The sequence below is a fragment of the Carassius carassius genome, chromosome 10, assembly GCF_963082965.1.
Source record: "Carassius carassius chromosome 10, fCarCar2.1, whole genome shotgun sequence".
Lineage (NCBI taxonomy): Eukaryota > Metazoa > Chordata > Actinopteri > Cypriniformes > Cyprinidae > Carassius > Carassius carassius.
This window is the reverse complement of record NC_081764.1, coordinates 10,017,825-10,034,167: the sequence shown is the minus strand read 5'-3', so window position 1 is coordinate 10,034,167 and position 16,343 is coordinate 10,017,825. Positions and strand designations below refer to the sequence as shown.

The window sequence follows — 16,343 nt, the reverse complement described above, 5'->3', positions numbered from 1 at the left end:
GTACTGCCCCAGTGACAGCTTTTGTAACTTTTTTTCTGAGAGTGTTCATTTATTTGATCACATGATTACATAATCAAATTTATTTTGCAATAATTTATAAGTGTTTACGGTCACTTTTAATAAATGTAATGCATTCCTGCTGAATAAAAGTTATTTCTTTAAAAAAAATTACTGATCCCAAACATTTAAACCGTGGTATAAATAATTCCAACACACCTTATATGCTGGATAGATGTCCTCAGTCACAGCAAATATTAGCTGAATATTGTTATCCTGCAGAACCCTAGATACATGGCCCACTGATGGGTAATCCTGTAGAACAAATTTAAATAATTTTATGTCTTCACATACAAACGATCCCATTTGAACTGCTTTAAAGTTAATTTTAATTCATTTATTTATTTTTTGGCACCCATCTACAACAGAAAACACAAATTATGTTCATCATTAAAGGAGCATTGCGTAGGTTCTGAAATTTCTAACCGTTACTGACACCAGTGGCCGTTAGAGGAACTGCAGCCAGTCTCATGCTCGTTCTCAGTGCGCACGCTCTTTTTTTTTTTTTACTTACGAGGAGTGTCCGTGGGTGTCTGAATTGTGCTGGAGGCTGGTCGCTTCTTTCCATCCGCAGAGTCCATTTGAAAACACTATTGCCGCTGCTTACTATAATGGCTGGCGTGCCGTACGGTTGTAAGCCCAAGTAGACGAGAACGCGCATGACGTCACATTTTGTGAATTTTCGCGCCAATTCGGGCTCGACTCCTCCACACACAATTGAGCTTTTTTTTACATCATGGTTGGCTCATACATGTACAAATGAAAACTCTATCTTAAAGATTTTTTTTAAGTAAAAACCTCCACATAGCTCCTTTAAATGTGCAATACTCACGTAGGCTTTTCCATCATAGGAACCTTCATCATTGAGATGACACTGTCCATTATGTGGCTGAAAGACACCACCTAGTCGTCCATCTCCTGCCATGTGGAAAGTATCATCAGATGTGTAAACCAGAATCCGTGTCACATTACCCCATCTGATCTCATCCTGAGGTGAGAAATTTAAAAATAAGCCTTTTTATGTTGCTTCTATGGTGAGTTGTGGATGAGATCTGTTCGAATCTGATCATTTACATGCACCATATACTACATAGGGGTAACACGCAGTTTTCACCTTACAGACCGCAGCCTGCATAATGGCATCCAGACCAGCCTCAGGAGCGTCCAGGTTGCCAGAGATATTCTGTTTGCTAACTTCTCGTTCAAACTCGCCGGCATCGTGAGTCAGGGGCAGGACATTCTTAAAACTGAAAGCTGGTTGGCAGGTATCTATGCGATTGGGACAGGGGTTCTGACGTCTTGACTTCACCTGACTGACATACGGCAACATCTCCTTATCAACAAAAGACCCGAAACCTGAAAGGAGGAGGAACGGCTTATTGGGATGAATGACAGTAATACAGCTCTATTTTTTTTTTTTAGAAGTGCAGTTCAAATAGTTCTATTTTAATTTCATATATTTTAATATTTTAATGAAGTCTATTTTGGGAATCCGTAAGATTTTCTGATGTTTAGAAGAATATATTTGATCAAAAACATAGTAAAATATTAATATTGTGAAATATTGAATAATATTTAAAGAAATAGTACAATTTAAAATAAGTTTTTTTATTTTATTATATTTTAAAATGTAATTTATTCCTGTGTTGGCAAAGTTAAATTTTCAGCAGCCATTACTCCACTTTGATGCCTTGACACTCCTACTTACTACTTACATTACTTCATTGTCAAATGATCCTTCAGAAATTATTCTAAAATGCTGATATGGTGCGGAAACATTTCTTATTAGAAATGTTGAAAACAGTTCCACTGCTTAGTTTTTGTGGAAACCGTAACCATTTATTTATTTTCTCAGATTCTTGGAAAATCACTTCACAACTGAATGCATCTGTCAACCAGTAGTTCAGATTTCTTCACGCTTTCAAAAACTGTGAATGACTAAAGCAATTATTGTTTACGATGTTGAAAATTCACCATTGGTCAGTCACCAACTGATGTTAGTATTTCAGTTAGCATATTGTCTCACCGATCCGGACAGTGTCTGTGATGGCTCTCAGCTTCTTTAGGATTTTCTGCCCCAGGGTTTTGATTTGTTTCAGATCATCTTTCATGGAATAGCTCAGATCCATCAGGTAGTACAGATCTATAGGGTAACCCTTAGCCCTCTTAAACTCAACTGTGAATTCATGTGGAACTCCTGCACATTTAAAAGGAACAATCAGAAGAAACGATTCAAAGACTGCAGAAGCAGGATTGTTTTTTTTTATATAGTTGTGTGGCCAATTTGTATTATTTTTATGTGTAAGTTGCATATAACTGTACACCTTTGCTATATATTAACAAATCTGCATATTAAAGTGTTTAACTACACTAAAGCGTAAATGCTCTGCAAATGGCTTTAAGCTTATGTTCCAATATATTGCAGCAATGTGGTTGTATGTCTGAACCGAAGTCTTAATCTCACCAACTCTGAGTGTGATGTTGATATTCTGCGGTTTGAGTTGGACCACATTTGCATGATCGCTGCTGAGGACACTGTTCTTCACATAGGTCAAGGGATGTTCTCCAGGATTGATCACATCATCCCCTTTACATCCCCTGACCTTCAGAGTCTCGGGAGAATCACATCGCCGTTCATTTGACTCACCTGATTTCAGGAAGTCCTGCATTACAAGGAAATTTGCATTAACAAGCACAATCATTAAATAAATAAATACATATAATAATATTATTATGATTACACTGAAAAAAACAGGTGTAGAAAATATTTTCACATATATATATTGCTAGTAAATTTCATAATCAAAGAATTAAACACTGAATTAAACAACTTTTTAAGCAGAAAAACTGAAGTGTCATTTTCTTGTAAAACATACTCCAATAATCTTTTGAATAAGCTTTTATTTACAACTTCAAAGAAATATATTTTTATAGTTTACAAAGTGATTCCCAATTGCATTCTTAATTTGTAATTCGCTTTTTAGCTTTTTTTTTTTTTTTTTACTTGGTTACTTGAAACTGTGCTTCATATGGTAACACTGCCTATATTGCTTAGTTTAGGAAACAGACTATACCATTAAGGTCACCATGTGAGGATAAGTGTTAAAATGTACGAGCATGAATTACTGTAAAAGCAGCTGCTTAATTTGCAAAAAAAAAACAACAAAAAAAAAAACATGCTCAGCCACAAGTACCACAGCAGGAAAAAAACTTCAAAAGGGAACACATTAAAATATTTGTCAGTGTTAAACATATAATGATTGCTTTGTTTCTCAGCAATCTCTTTTCTCAGTTCTCTCAGGCTGACAACTGACATCTCTTTGCTGATCATGGGAAACTGATTCTTGCGGCAAGTTCACTTACGGTCTTTCTGCACCATGCACATCCAGGGCTCCTTATACAGTCAGAACACGAAAAGTGAGATTGGCAAAGTGGTTCCTGCCCTAAAATGCACATGTACAGATCATTTCAAATAAAAAGTAATCAAAGCCTGGACGTGTTTAAAGAGACCAAGTGCATTACCATGTATAAACCTCTGTTCCAAACAGTAAAAGAGAACCGGCAAAGCTATCAAAACAGCCTTCATCTGCAGAGAACAGAGAGTTTTATTATACCTCTGAGGTTACAACGACAAAAGGTTAATTCTGAGCATATTTGATTAGCATTTGCTAATTTCTAATACAATTTCTAATGTGAAACACAACCTGTACTAATACTGTATCTCCATGATACCATCCATTTAGTAAAGGCACAATTATACACAATAAAAGTTCTTATTAAACACTCATGTTTTCATATTACATGACTTTTAATCAAAACAAACTTCTTTACCATTTCTTTTTACACAAATTATGAAGGGGAAAAAAACCCTATCCACTTTTAATAAACATAATATACCGTCTACTGTATGATGGCACTTTGACTAATTGATTAGGCTAAAAACAATATCAGTGTCTAGGTACCCTGTAGGAAATGGCATATGTAGGTTAATCGTGTACACACACATAATTTTCATAGCCTATATTATACAATATTACGGTAGAGTTAATGTCATTACTAAGTTTTTAACGCTTTGAAATTTTTAAAAGGCCAAATGTCATGTTAACTATGGCTATGTATTCTTATTTACTGGCTACCAATATACTATATTTGTTTTACATCATTTATTTTCTTTCTTTAAAAGATAGTGGTACACTCAAACAGTAATTCAATTACCACAAGTTTCAGCATAACAGCACCACAGAAAATTGCTTTTCTGCAAATTAAAACTTTACTTTACAGACGGTTAAAAGCTAAAGCTGCCAAGTATTAACCAAACCTAGCCGTTTATATTGAGTTTAAACTAAACACATCGAAATGTATCATTTTTAATCATTTGAATGGAGTCTCTTACCATAAAAGGTTGATGTCGAGCGGAGCTTGTGAATGAGAATTCAAAGGGTAACTGTGACTGGAGGCGTCATCATCATTCTCATCGGCGTGTCTAAGGCTGTCTCAAAACCTAGTGAGCTTCCTACCTAGACAGCATTTTTGGTCGATACAGACAGGTGCGACATATAAGGGCAGGTTTCGCGGCTATGATGGTAGAAACTTTTGCACGTGTATGTACTTTCCTAAAACATTTTATTTAAACGTGCTGTCTAGATAGGCAGCGCACTAGGATTTGAGACACAGCACGTTGATCACTTCACAGAATAATGTGGTCACTTTACCTCTTCCAGTTTAGATTTTTGTAGGCCTATGTCTTTGCGTGTCTTAATTTTTAACTTTCCCCTCAAGCCAAATGCAACACGCTTAAAATATTCAAATCTATAGCATTTGATAAGAAGCGAGTATTTATTATGGTTAAGGTTAAGGTGACTTTTTATAGCATTGACTCAAGACAGCAGTTAAACTAAGCGCATTACTGTTACTAGGGCGAGAACCTTTTCGCCACATGACGGCGCTCTTGTGAAGAAAACAAAAGGAAAACTAGGAAGTGTGGTAGGATTGGTATATTTGATGTTTTATTTTAATAATGCAAGAATATAATGTTTTTCTTTTTGGTTTTTTTTTTTTTTTTGGTCGTACCTTACATAAGAAAAACTGAGCACTTTGGAACTTTGCACAATTTAAATGAAGTCATTTGTTGGCCTTTTAAAACCAAAACAAAACGCTATGAAATTCTGTTTGGTCTTAAAAGAATTTCAATGTATGTAAATTGTTTTCTCCCGAGGTTTATATTAATATGACTCTTCAAATATCTTTTCAATATTTTCTATGTTCAGTGAAAACTTCTAAAATATACAGGTTGCATTTAGTCAGTTTTATTCATTTTCAAACAATAGTACAGTTTAGTCCAGACATGATCCAAAATGCAAAATCTAGTAGTGAGATCAATTGTGAAATCTAACACTGAACAAAATGTCTATCACTGGGGTTTTTGTACATAAAGACATAATTCACCCAAAAATCTTAATTCTGTCATTATTTGCTCACTCATGTAATCCATATTTTCTTTTGTGTTCATATGGTTTTGCAAGAACATGAGGGTGATTAACTGAATGTTCTTTTGAGATTATATGGCTCATTAACCTTTCAATCCCACTGTAATTCTGTGTGTGTAGTCTAGACTGTTCCTCTCTCCTTGATAACATGCTCCATCGTCGCTGTCTCTGAGGTGTCCAAAGTGATCTTGTATTTGGCCAGAATCTTGAGAATGGGCCTAAGCTTCAGCCACCACTGAGTCTTTGGTATACGATGTCTGGAACAGGAACTGACAGTGTGAGCACACGAGGATGCAGTGATAAGGCAGGCTTCACTCAGTGAATGACAATGCGTACAATGAATTGAAACAATGGTAAAATGAAGTGAAACAATGGTAAAATGAAACGGAGGGATCACTCACTCAAAGTCAGTGTTTTCTTTGAGATCAGAGAGAGGCTGGAAGACCATGGCTCTTTTCTTCATTCCCAGAACACAGGCAGAGTCCGGCGTGTTAGCAAAGATACGTCCTGCTCATATGATGATATGAATGAAAGGAAGACATTTATGGAAAGATAAAAATAGAATATTATTCACACAAACAGGTCAGGTTCATATGTAAATGCATTTTCCACTTTGGTGTTCCATTGCTTTTATATGCACTAAAGGTTGTGAGATTTATTATGTTACACTATTTCCTAAGATAAAATGAACCTAGCATAAAGTAGCTAGTTAAAACGCATTCAATCTCATTATCCCGCTCTTAAAATGATGATTTTGGCCTCTCTTACTTCTTGACTTACCATTAGTTGCAAACACAGACAAGCCTTAATTGTAAAACTGATAGTCAGTTTTTCATAGTAACGCATGAACATTTTTTTCATTATTTATTAATTCAAATATTTTTCAATTATTAGTAGTAGTGGTGTTATTTTTTAAGGGTGTGTTTAATGTTTGGAACCATATGAACCATAATTTTGTCATTTTGGCAAAATTGTTCATAAAATTATTATTATTATTATTATTTTTTTTTTTTTTTTTTTTTTTTTTGAGTTTTTGTAGTTATTATTATTATTATTTTTTTTTTTTTTTTTTTTTTTTTATTAAACAAAGTAACAAATCGCCCGACATACAACAAATATAAACACAAAAGTATACATAACATAACAAGGCATTCTACAGTGAACAGAAATGTGCAACAGGACCAGAAGAGTAATAGATCATCTGAAGGCACTATATCATACCAAACCTCAGAATATCAGAAATAGAGGCATTTATGCTGTCCAAATAAGGTGTCCAAGTGCGAGTAAAAGTATCAGTCGTAGAGTGAATAAAAGATGTTAGGAGTTCCAGAGGAATAGTCTCTCTAATAACTGAATGCCATCCCTTTATAGAGGGGGGTTTATCGCTGATCCACGACAAAAGTAAATTCTTCCTGGCAGCAAAAGTTAACAGGTCAAAAAGACGTCTTTTATGCTTATTAGAAATAAGCTTACATGGGAAACCCAGGAGAAGAGACAAAGGGTCAGGATCCAAGGCCAAACCTAAGATATTATTCAATTGAGCTATGATTCTGGACCAGTAGGTCTGGATAACATGACAATCCCATACACAGTGAATATAATCTCCTATGTTAGATTTACATTTGGGGCAGAGTGGTGAGTGAGCGGAGTTGAACTTGTGTCTTAGAAGAGGCGTAATGTGTATTCTGTGGAGAATCCTAAGCTGAATGGCTCTTACTCTATTGCAAACTGAAAGCCTATTGGCTAGAGACCAAACCATCTCCCAATCATTCTCCGAGATAACCACCCCAAGATCTCTTTCCCATGTTAATCTGAGGTGCGAGGTATTAACTGTAGAATAGGAGCATAGGGCTTTATAGAAGAAGGAGATCAACTTTTTTGTAGGAGGGTTTAAAAGCATCCTCTCAATTACTGAAAGTGAATATTTGGAAGTGAGTGTAGTATTTTTGAATATGTAATCTCTAATTTACAAGAATCTAAAAAAATGTTGCCTAGGTAAATTATATTTTGAGGCTAAAATATCGAAAGACAATAGTGATCCCTCCTCAAATAAATCACAAATCCTACGTATACCATTAGCCAGCCAAAGGTTAAAACCAAGGTCCATAGTACTTGGCAGAAACTCTGGATTGTTCAGGATTGGCAACAGAGGAGAGGTTGTGTCGATCTTGTCTTCTAATCTTTGAATAGCACGCCATGCCTTAAGAGTATTACATACTAAAGGGTTATCACACATAGCTCTCCTCAGCTTAGAATCACGGATAAATAGTAAGTTTTGCAAAGGGCATTTAGACTGTGAAGATTCAAGATCAAGTCAAACTGATTTAGGATCTTCATTAAGCCACTCAACAATGAATCGAAGCTGGCAAGCCAACTGATACAGTTTAAAATTTGGGAGATCCAAACCACCCTTTGCACCAGGGAGCTGAAGCTTTGATAATTTCAACCTGGGTTTTCTTTTGCTCCAGATAAATGAACTTAACCACCCATTAAGCTCTTTTATAACCTTATTAGACAGTAAAATAGGAATCATCTGCATAGGGTATAGTAGCCGAGGTAGGACATTCATCTTTATCATGGCAACCCGTCCCAGCCAAGACAGAGGGAGAGTCATCCACCTGGTCAAATCATCTCTGATTTTTTCGAGCACTGGTGTAAAATTAGCTTTGTATAATTTCCTAAAAGTAGGGGTTATATTAATACCTAAATAAATAAAACCTTCCTCGGAATATTTAAAAGGAAAAGAGGAAGGTTGATTTTGGGATTTCTTATTCCCTATAAATAGGGCAACTGATTTAGAAAAATTTATCTTGTACCCGGAAAATTGTCCAAATTCCTGAATGAGGTCAACAACCGCTGGTACAGAGGTCTTGGGGTCCGAAAGAAAGAGTAACACGTCATCTGCATATAAGGAGATTTTGTGCCGCCTACCCCCCAGAGACACCCCCAACACAGCTGCACTCTCTCTTATCCTCTGAGCAAATGGCTCCATTGCTATCGCAAAGAGCAATGGAGAGAGGGGACAGCCCTGTCTTGTACCCCGGGATAAGGAAAAATTAACAGATCTATGACCATTGGTAATAACCGCGGAAAGGGGATCTTTATAGAGTATTCTCACCCACTTAATGAAATATTCACCAATGCCAAATTTTTCCAGTGTGTAAAACAGATACGGCCACTCCACAGAATCGAAAGCTTTTTCCGCATCTAGGGATAAAATACAAGAGCTAGAGCTGAGGTTATGGGAAAGCTCAATAATGTTTAAAAGCCTCCTGACATTATGGGTGGAGCTTCTGCCTTTAATAAACCCTGTCTGGTCTTCATGAATGATATATGGCAGAACCTTTTCCAATCTTAACGCTAAAATTTTAGATAACAATTTTAAATCTGAATTAAGTAAAGCAATTGGCCTATAGGAGCCACAATTTTCTGGGTCCTTGCCTTTTTTTAAAATGAGAGAAATATTTGCTTCGCGGAGTGAGGGGGGTAACCTGTCAGTCAAGAATGAATGATTGAGCATAGCTAAAAGAGGGTCTAGAAGCACATACTCAAATTCTTTATAGAGTTCGCATGCAAGGCCATCAGGCCCAGGAGATTTACCAGACTTCAAGCTATGGAGTGCGACTATAGCTTCCTCCCTTGAAATAGGTGCATTGAGAAGTTCCCTCTGTTCTTCTGAAACGACAGGGAGGGTTAGGCAGTCAAAGAAAGATATCATGTAGTCATGTTTTTGGGAAGAATGATGAGACTGATAAAGAACAGAGTAGAACTGTTTAAAAATATTGTTAATAATAATAGGATCAAAATAACGCACTCCCATGGGGTCTACTATAGAAGTAATAAATTGTGAGTCAGAATTGGACTTTGTTAAATATGCTAGATATTTACTTGGTTTATTACCCCATTCATATAATTTTTGCTTTGAATAACATATATTTGAATGAGACTGATAAGTTAGCAATGAATTTAAAGAGGTTCGCACAGCACTTATTTTTTCTAACAAAGTTGGGGAGGGATCGTTCAAGTAGCTACTAGAGGCAGTATTTAATTCTGACTCCAGGTGTTTCTCTTTCTCTAACTGCTTTCTTTTTTTGGTTGCAAAGTATGAAATGGCAAGGCCTCTGATGTATGCTTTAGTCGTCTCCCAGAGAAGTGAGGGATTGTTTGTAGATTCTGAGTTAATAGATAAAAATATCTTAAACTCTGAATTAAAGTATGAGAGAAATGTATCATCTTTGAGTAATAAATTATTAAATCTCCAACGTCTAACAGGTCTAAGAAACCCCCTCACACAAATATCTAGCACCACTATAGCGTGATCCGATATAACAATATCTCCTATGTTGCAGCGTGTAATTGTATGCATTATAGTCTTAGGCGCAAAAAAGTAGTCGATCCGAGAGTGACACTTATGTGGGTGAGAAAAAAAAGTGAATTTATTTTGATGCGGGTTGAGAGTGCGCCAAACATCCAAGTATTCTAAGTCATCACACAGTGCAGCAAGAGCTTTGGACTGTTTGGTGTAGAGAGAGTCCCTGGGGGGAAAGCGGTCTAATAATGAATTCAATAAACAATTAAAGTCTCCTCCAATAATACACAATCCAGATGCGCGTTCTTTAAATTCAAGAAAAGTTTTTGTAAGAAATTCTGAGGAGTAATTTGGGGGACAATATATGTTTAAAAGTGAAATTTCCTCTGCGTTCAAAGTCCCCTTAATAATGATGTATCTTCCATGTTTGTCCTTAATACTCTCTGTGACATTAAAAGGTATACTTTTACTAATTAAAATTGCTACTCCTCTACTACTTTTCGTAAAGGATGAGAAGTGAATTTGACCAACCCATTTATAATGTGTTAGATTCAAATGTTCGCTATCACTCAAATGGGTTTCTTGTAATAAAGCTACATCTATATTTTCCTTATGAAGTCGTGTGAGCACTTTACGAATTTTAATTCGCCCGTGTAAACCCCTTACGTTCCATGTACAAAGTCTTAAGTTACCAGCCATTACTTAAAGAATAGAACAGATGGTGCTCTCCCCCTTTCAAACATTTCCATATTGTCATTAGGTCCAGTAAACAGATATGCGTGTGTCAGGGCATTACAGTAAACAATAACATAAATCAGAACAAGCCAAACTGGCAACATGAAAGGAAAAAAGAAAAGCAAAAAAAGAAAGCACGGTACGGAAATAAAAAAATAGGAAAAAAGGGGCTGTTTCCCCACGTCAAGGGGAACATTCTTCATCCCAAAAACAGTCAGTTACTTCTCCAGTAGCAACGGTACAAAAAAGTACACTCAAAATACAAAAAAAAAAGTTATCGAGATAGCCCCCGTCACTCAAAAAAAAAAAAAAAGAGAGAAATAGAAAATAAAGTACGCAAACTAAAACTCACGTCGCTATTAGAACTCAAGAAGCTAGATCCGCCAGGCACTCGTCTGGTCGAAATCCCAACACGGATCAGGTGCTCGTGCTGGAATTTGTATCACTCTTATCCAGGTACTGCGAGACAGCAGCCGCCGTCTCGAATACTTTAAGGGTACTTCCTATGTTGACTCGTAGCTTGGCTGGATACAGCATCGCATAGCGAGCACCCATATCTCGGAGTCGCTGCTTGACCGCGTTGAAATCCTTGCGCTTCCGTATCACTGAAGCCGAAAAATCCTGGTAGCATGATATTTTTCTGTCCTCATACTGCAAATCCCCATCCGCTGAACGTTTCCTGCAGGCATCGAGAACCCTCTGCTTGTCACCATAGTTGTGGAACCGGACAATCAGTGGCCGTGGCCTATCCTTAGCACCCGGTTTTGGAGCCAGCGTACGATGCGCCCTTTCAATCTTGATGCGACCACTCTTAGTATGCAGGCCAAGAAATTCGGGGATCCACGATTCAAGAAAGGTAACTGCATTGGTACCCTCTACCTCTTCGCGAAGGCCCAGGATTCGGATATTTCTGCGCCGGCCTCTATTTTCCAGGTCGTCGATATGTTCGGTAAGCATGGCAACTTGTTTTTCAAGAGTGAAAACGCGAGATTGCGCGTCCTCCGAAAATGCCTCAACCGCCATGATTCTCCGCTCCGCCTCATCCAATCGACCATTAACACTTTCCAGCTGCTGGGTATGATTATGCACTGTTTCTGCCAACGGGCCAAGTTTTTCATCTATTGCATTAGAGATCTTCTCAGTCATAATTTGAAGTGCTTTTGCAAGCGCCGGGCTAAGGTCAGTCTCGCTGCCAGCATCTGCCTGACTCTGTTCGGGCTCGTCGGCCGATCCCTCAACGGCCGAGTCTTTTTTCGCCGTTTTCTTAGCAGGTCTTGGCATTTTCGGCAAAGATTGCGGCCAGAAAGTCTCTAGCGACATACTACAGAAGATTTATAATTGAAATCCAGAGTTTGCGTACCTTATTAATAGAAAATAAATAAGCGTGACAGGAGCAACCTTAAACTGCTGCTACTTCCAAGCCGCCATCTTGCGCGCCCCGTTCATAAAATTATTACAAAAGACAGCTTGAATGCTAAAACATATAATTTACATATTTAGTTTGACTTCCTAAAGTTGACTGTCACCATTTATTATATATACACACACACACAGTTCTGCTTGAAAGTTTATGAACCCTTTAGAATTTTCTATATTTCTGCATAAATAAAACTAGGGTGACCATACGTCCCCTTTTCCCCCCAGACACATCCTGGTCAGGATTTATACATTGATGTAAAAAGTCCAATAAAAGGCAAGTGCTCTGGTTAAAATTATTTTCCTCAGCCATCCACTCATTGAAATGAATGTTCACTCACCATGTCTGTAACACTCCTTCAGTTTATCAGTCAACCATAACACTGCTTTAGCACCCATCTTTGTGCCAAAGGTCCTATCAAACGGTGTAGGGGTTCCACCCTGAAAATACCATGAGAAAGATGAATAATTGAGCCCAGGCCCGGTGATCATGACAAGGGAAGTCTCAGCTCAGTTATGATGTTAAAAACAAAAGAATGTTGTACACACAGACCTGCTGCATGTGCCCAAGCACATTCTTGCGGCAGTCAAAAACTCCCTTGCCCTCTTCGGAGTACAAGCTGAAGAGAAAATCTGTGGTGTAGTTTGCATTACATTTCTCATTCCTGAGGGAAAACAGTTTGATGTCATTTAGAGCACTGGTGCAAGAATGAAATAAGACCAGAGTCATTTGTCTAGATTACTGGAGAAGTTGACTGAATGAAACAGAGAGTGAAAAGATGCAGAAACAGATTGTGTGACCAACCTAAGGATGAGGCCTCTTTTCACTGTGGTCTTCATTTTCTCCAATAAGTGCTCCACGTTTGTCTACCTCCCAACCAGACATTTAATGGTTAAAAAAACAAAATGAGATGCATTCAACCAAACATCAACTAAACCAAGCATGATGTACCTCCAGGTCGTGAATCCCAAATCGTTCTTCATAGATATAAGCAGCATCAGCCCCAGCAGCCAGTCCTGCCATAGTTGCCAGATATCCACAATATCCCCCCATCGTTTCAATGAGGAAAACCCTGCGCTTTGTCCCAGCTGCGGATTGCTTGATTCTATCGCATGTCTAAAGACACAAAACAGATGCTTACATTTATAGTTGGGGACTTACACATCTGTGAACTGTACATTCATTTTTATAATATGTGGTTTCTCACAGTTGTGATAGTATTGAGAGCAGTATCAGCACCGATGCTGAAGTCTGATCCAGGAATGTTATTAGACACAGTAGCTGGAATAACAACCAGGGGAATACACAACTCCTCATATTTTTCTCTGGCAGTCACTAATTCCAAACCTCCAGCAAAGGCCTAAATATGAGAGAGAGAGAGAGAGAGAGAGAGAGAGAACAGAAAGGTGAGGTATAATATATATAAAACAAATAGATAAATAAAAAACACCTTTTATTCAATTTTATAATAATTTTATCACCTCAAACCCTCCAATGATAACCAGGGCATGAATGTTAAACTTGGCTATGTTCAGACTGATCTCTTCAATCGTACTAGTTGGCAGTGACCTCCGGGAAAAAACAAAAACAACTAAATGCTGGATCTCATACACTACATACACTAACATCCAAAGGATTTTTTGTTCACCAAAGCTGCATTTACTCGATCAAAAATACAGTAAATATTATTGCGATTTAAAATAAATGTTTTCTATTTTAATATATTTTAAAACGTAATTTATTCCGGTGACATTATTCAGCACACATTATTCCAGTCTTCAGTGTCCTATTATCCCTCAGAAAATATTTTAATATGCTGATTTGGTGCTTAAAAAAAAAAAAAAGAATAGCATGTTGGAAATTAAAAAATGTTCACATTATAAATGTCTTTTACTGTTACTTTTGTAAACGCATCGTTGCTGAATAAAATGTTTTTTTTTTTTTTTAAAGAAAATCCCATACTAATAGTTTATTTGGAATATTAAAGCACTAAGAGATATAAAATGAATCAATTTCAGTAAATGAACAGTTCTGTTGTACCTCTTGGTTCCTAAATTAGAACCACCTTTGCCTGTCCAGCCTCCCACATAGCCCCATGTTATTGGTTCAATCTGTGAAAAGCAGGAGACAGTTGAAATTGAATTGAAGAATTTCTACATATTTACTCATGGATTCCTCGTGTATGTTAAATACTTTACAGTTCCGTGTGCAAGTCCATCAAAGCCGTCATGTACAGCTAGCATGTTGTGTCCTTGAAGGATACCGATCCTGACGGCTGAACGGACTGCTGCATTCATTCCTGCACATGGAGCTCCAACGTTCATGATAGCTATGTTTATATTACTCTAAAGAAAGAGTGAAAGATGGGAGGAAGATCTTAAAAAGCACAATAAATAAATAAATATATAAAAGAGGTAGAAAAATTCATATATAACTGGAGTAAAGCCTAACAAAAGTGATAAACTACGTGATAAAATGATGCTTGGTATACACCTTCACGTCTGGGGAGGTCACATGGGCCAAGAGTTTATATGTGTTCCAATTGTTCTCAAAACTCCTGCAGAAGAGAAACAACAGATCAAATCGCAAGATCAGTTTTTGTTAAACAAAAAAGAAAGAAAGAAAAGATACAAGATAAAGAGCTCACTTTCCCCTTAGCTTAATGGCATCCTCAAATCTGCCCTCTCCCATAGCTTTGGTTACTTCTTTTGTCTAAAAAAAAAAGTGAATAAGACTATGTATTACAAATTAAATCACATAACAAGTGTACATGTTGAAAAACAAGCAAACATTAACTGTCCATATCTGATTTGGGAAAACAGCAGTTTGTTGAAATACCACATTGAAACCAAGGCAGGATGTGTCTGTGCCTGCTCACCACTTGCACACACTCCATAAGAGGCAGTCGAACAGCCATGTTTCCAGACAGACTGACCACACATGCAGGGGTGTCAGGAGTGGCCTCTAGCAACGCCATCACAGCCTCCACCCCCATCCTACTGCCCTGAAAACAAGACAGACAGGGGAAGACCTGTTGGCAGCATGTTACAGATGCATCAAATAAACAAAAAATACTTTCAAAATCTGAATTCTAATCATACCAAGATTCTGTCAAAGGCGGAAGGTGTTCCTCCTCTCTGCACATGACCCAAAATAGTGGCACGTGTGTCAAAGCTCAGCTTCTTAGTGACCAGCTAAACAAACAAATGTGAAGAATTAGCCATGTAATGTTATGTACCAGCTGATAAAGGAAAATCCCAATGCGTACGTTCATGATAATATCACAGGTGATAGGTTTGCCATGGCGATCCAGAGCACCTTCTGCCAGAATGATGATATTCAGACGATTGCCAATGCTTCTTTGCTGCACAATGAAGACAGCATAATGACATTAGAAAGAATATGATGACATTGATTATGATGATTAAAAAAAAAAAAAAAAAGGCAGTCATAATGTTTATAGATCTTACATGGGTAAGTCTCCTGCACAGATGGTCCTCCCATCCTTCAGCTGGAGGCATTTCAGGAATAAAAACCCAGTCAGCGCCACAAGCCAGGGCAGTGACTAAGGCCAAATATCTATATATATACACACACACACACACACACACACACACGCGCAAACACACACACTCTTGTGTTAGAGGCAGAACATAAGAGAAGCACTGCATTGTGATAACCAGGGTAATTATAGAACTAACCCATTTTCAACTAAAATTTAAATAATAAGAATATGCTAGAAATAAAATAAATGTTAACTGAAATAAAAATTTTAGTTAGTATAACTTGATGTACTAAAATAACTACAACTAATAAAATAAATAATGACAAACAACAAAATTACTAAAATTAAAATGTAAAAGTTTAAATACACAATATAGAACAGATATGCGAACATACAATAACAAAATGACATATGCATCCATACTGCAACATACCCACAATGCCTCCCCATAACTTCCAGAATGAATGCTCTTTGATGACTGCAAAGGTGAGATAAGAACAGACAAATCAATGTGTTGTCAAGTTCAGAATCCAACTGTGTAGTGTCATATGTACATGCATGTATGTGTTTGTATGTACCTCTGTGCTGTTGTTGTGATGGCATCCACTACTTCCATGATCCTGTGCAGAGCTGAATCAGTGCCAATGGTCATGTCTGTGCCACAGAAATCATTGTCGATGGATCCCACCATCCCAACGATGTTCAGATGAGATGAACGTTTAGCCTCCTCTGCTGTGATTTTACCTATGAGCAAAGACACACAGACACGTGCTTCTCTCTATATATCTTAGAAAAATTGACACACTGAATCTTCTCATCAGGTAAAAACTGTAA

The 16,343-nt window shown here is 37.3% G+C and overlaps 2 protein-coding genes across 2 annotated transcripts in view; both read right to left on the bottom strand.

Moving 5' to 3' along the window:
* Positions 1 to 4,609, bottom strand: part of LOC132152287 (integrin beta-7-like) — a 10,868-nt gene extending 6,259 nt beyond the window's left edge. Inside the window, exons 1-8 of the mRNA XM_059561089.1 lie at positions 4,451 to 4,609; positions 3,580 to 3,643; positions 3,421 to 3,500; positions 2,522 to 2,720; positions 2,084 to 2,254; positions 1,172 to 1,413; positions 890 to 1,045; positions 217 to 312 (exon numbers count right to left, since the gene is read on the bottom strand). Coding sequence (XP_059417072.1) covers positions 217 to 312; positions 890 to 1,045; positions 1,172 to 1,413; positions 2,084 to 2,254; positions 2,522 to 2,720; positions 3,421 to 3,500; positions 3,580 to 3,643; positions 4,451 to 4,453 — 1,011 coding nt within the window. The 5' untranslated portion in view covers positions 4,454 to 4,609. The remainder of the gene's footprint in view (positions 1 to 216; positions 313 to 889; positions 1,046 to 1,171; positions 1,414 to 2,083; positions 2,255 to 2,521; positions 2,721 to 3,420; positions 3,501 to 3,579; positions 3,644 to 4,450) is intronic.
* An 824-nt stretch (positions 4,610 to 5,433) lies between these two features.
* The window catches only part of LOC132151742 (ATP-dependent 6-phosphofructokinase, muscle type-like), a 15,429-nt gene continuing 4,519 nt past the window's right edge, over positions 5,434 to 16,343 (bottom strand). The window contains exons 5-22 of the mRNA XM_059560081.1: positions 16,088 to 16,253; positions 15,943 to 15,987; positions 15,475 to 15,583; positions 15,273 to 15,368; positions 15,106 to 15,198; positions 14,883 to 15,008; positions 14,652 to 14,716; positions 14,498 to 14,561; positions 14,203 to 14,349; positions 14,045 to 14,115; positions 13,486 to 13,573; positions 13,212 to 13,364; positions 12,956 to 13,120; positions 12,809 to 12,870; positions 12,557 to 12,668; positions 12,345 to 12,444; positions 5,945 to 6,050; positions 5,434 to 5,800 (exon numbers count right to left, since the gene is read on the bottom strand). Coding sequence (XP_059416064.1) covers positions 5,665 to 5,800; positions 5,945 to 6,050; positions 12,345 to 12,444; positions 12,557 to 12,668; positions 12,809 to 12,870; positions 12,956 to 13,120; positions 13,212 to 13,364; positions 13,486 to 13,573; positions 14,045 to 14,115; positions 14,203 to 14,349; positions 14,498 to 14,561; positions 14,652 to 14,716; positions 14,883 to 15,008; positions 15,106 to 15,198; positions 15,273 to 15,368; positions 15,475 to 15,583; positions 15,943 to 15,987; positions 16,088 to 16,253 — 1,904 coding nt within the window. The 3' untranslated portion in view covers positions 5,434 to 5,664. The remainder of the gene's footprint in view (positions 5,801 to 5,944; positions 6,051 to 12,344; positions 12,445 to 12,556; positions 12,669 to 12,808; positions 12,871 to 12,955; positions 13,121 to 13,211; positions 13,365 to 13,485; positions 13,574 to 14,044; positions 14,116 to 14,202; positions 14,350 to 14,497; positions 14,562 to 14,651; positions 14,717 to 14,882; positions 15,009 to 15,105; positions 15,199 to 15,272; positions 15,369 to 15,474; positions 15,584 to 15,942; positions 15,988 to 16,087; positions 16,254 to 16,343) is intronic.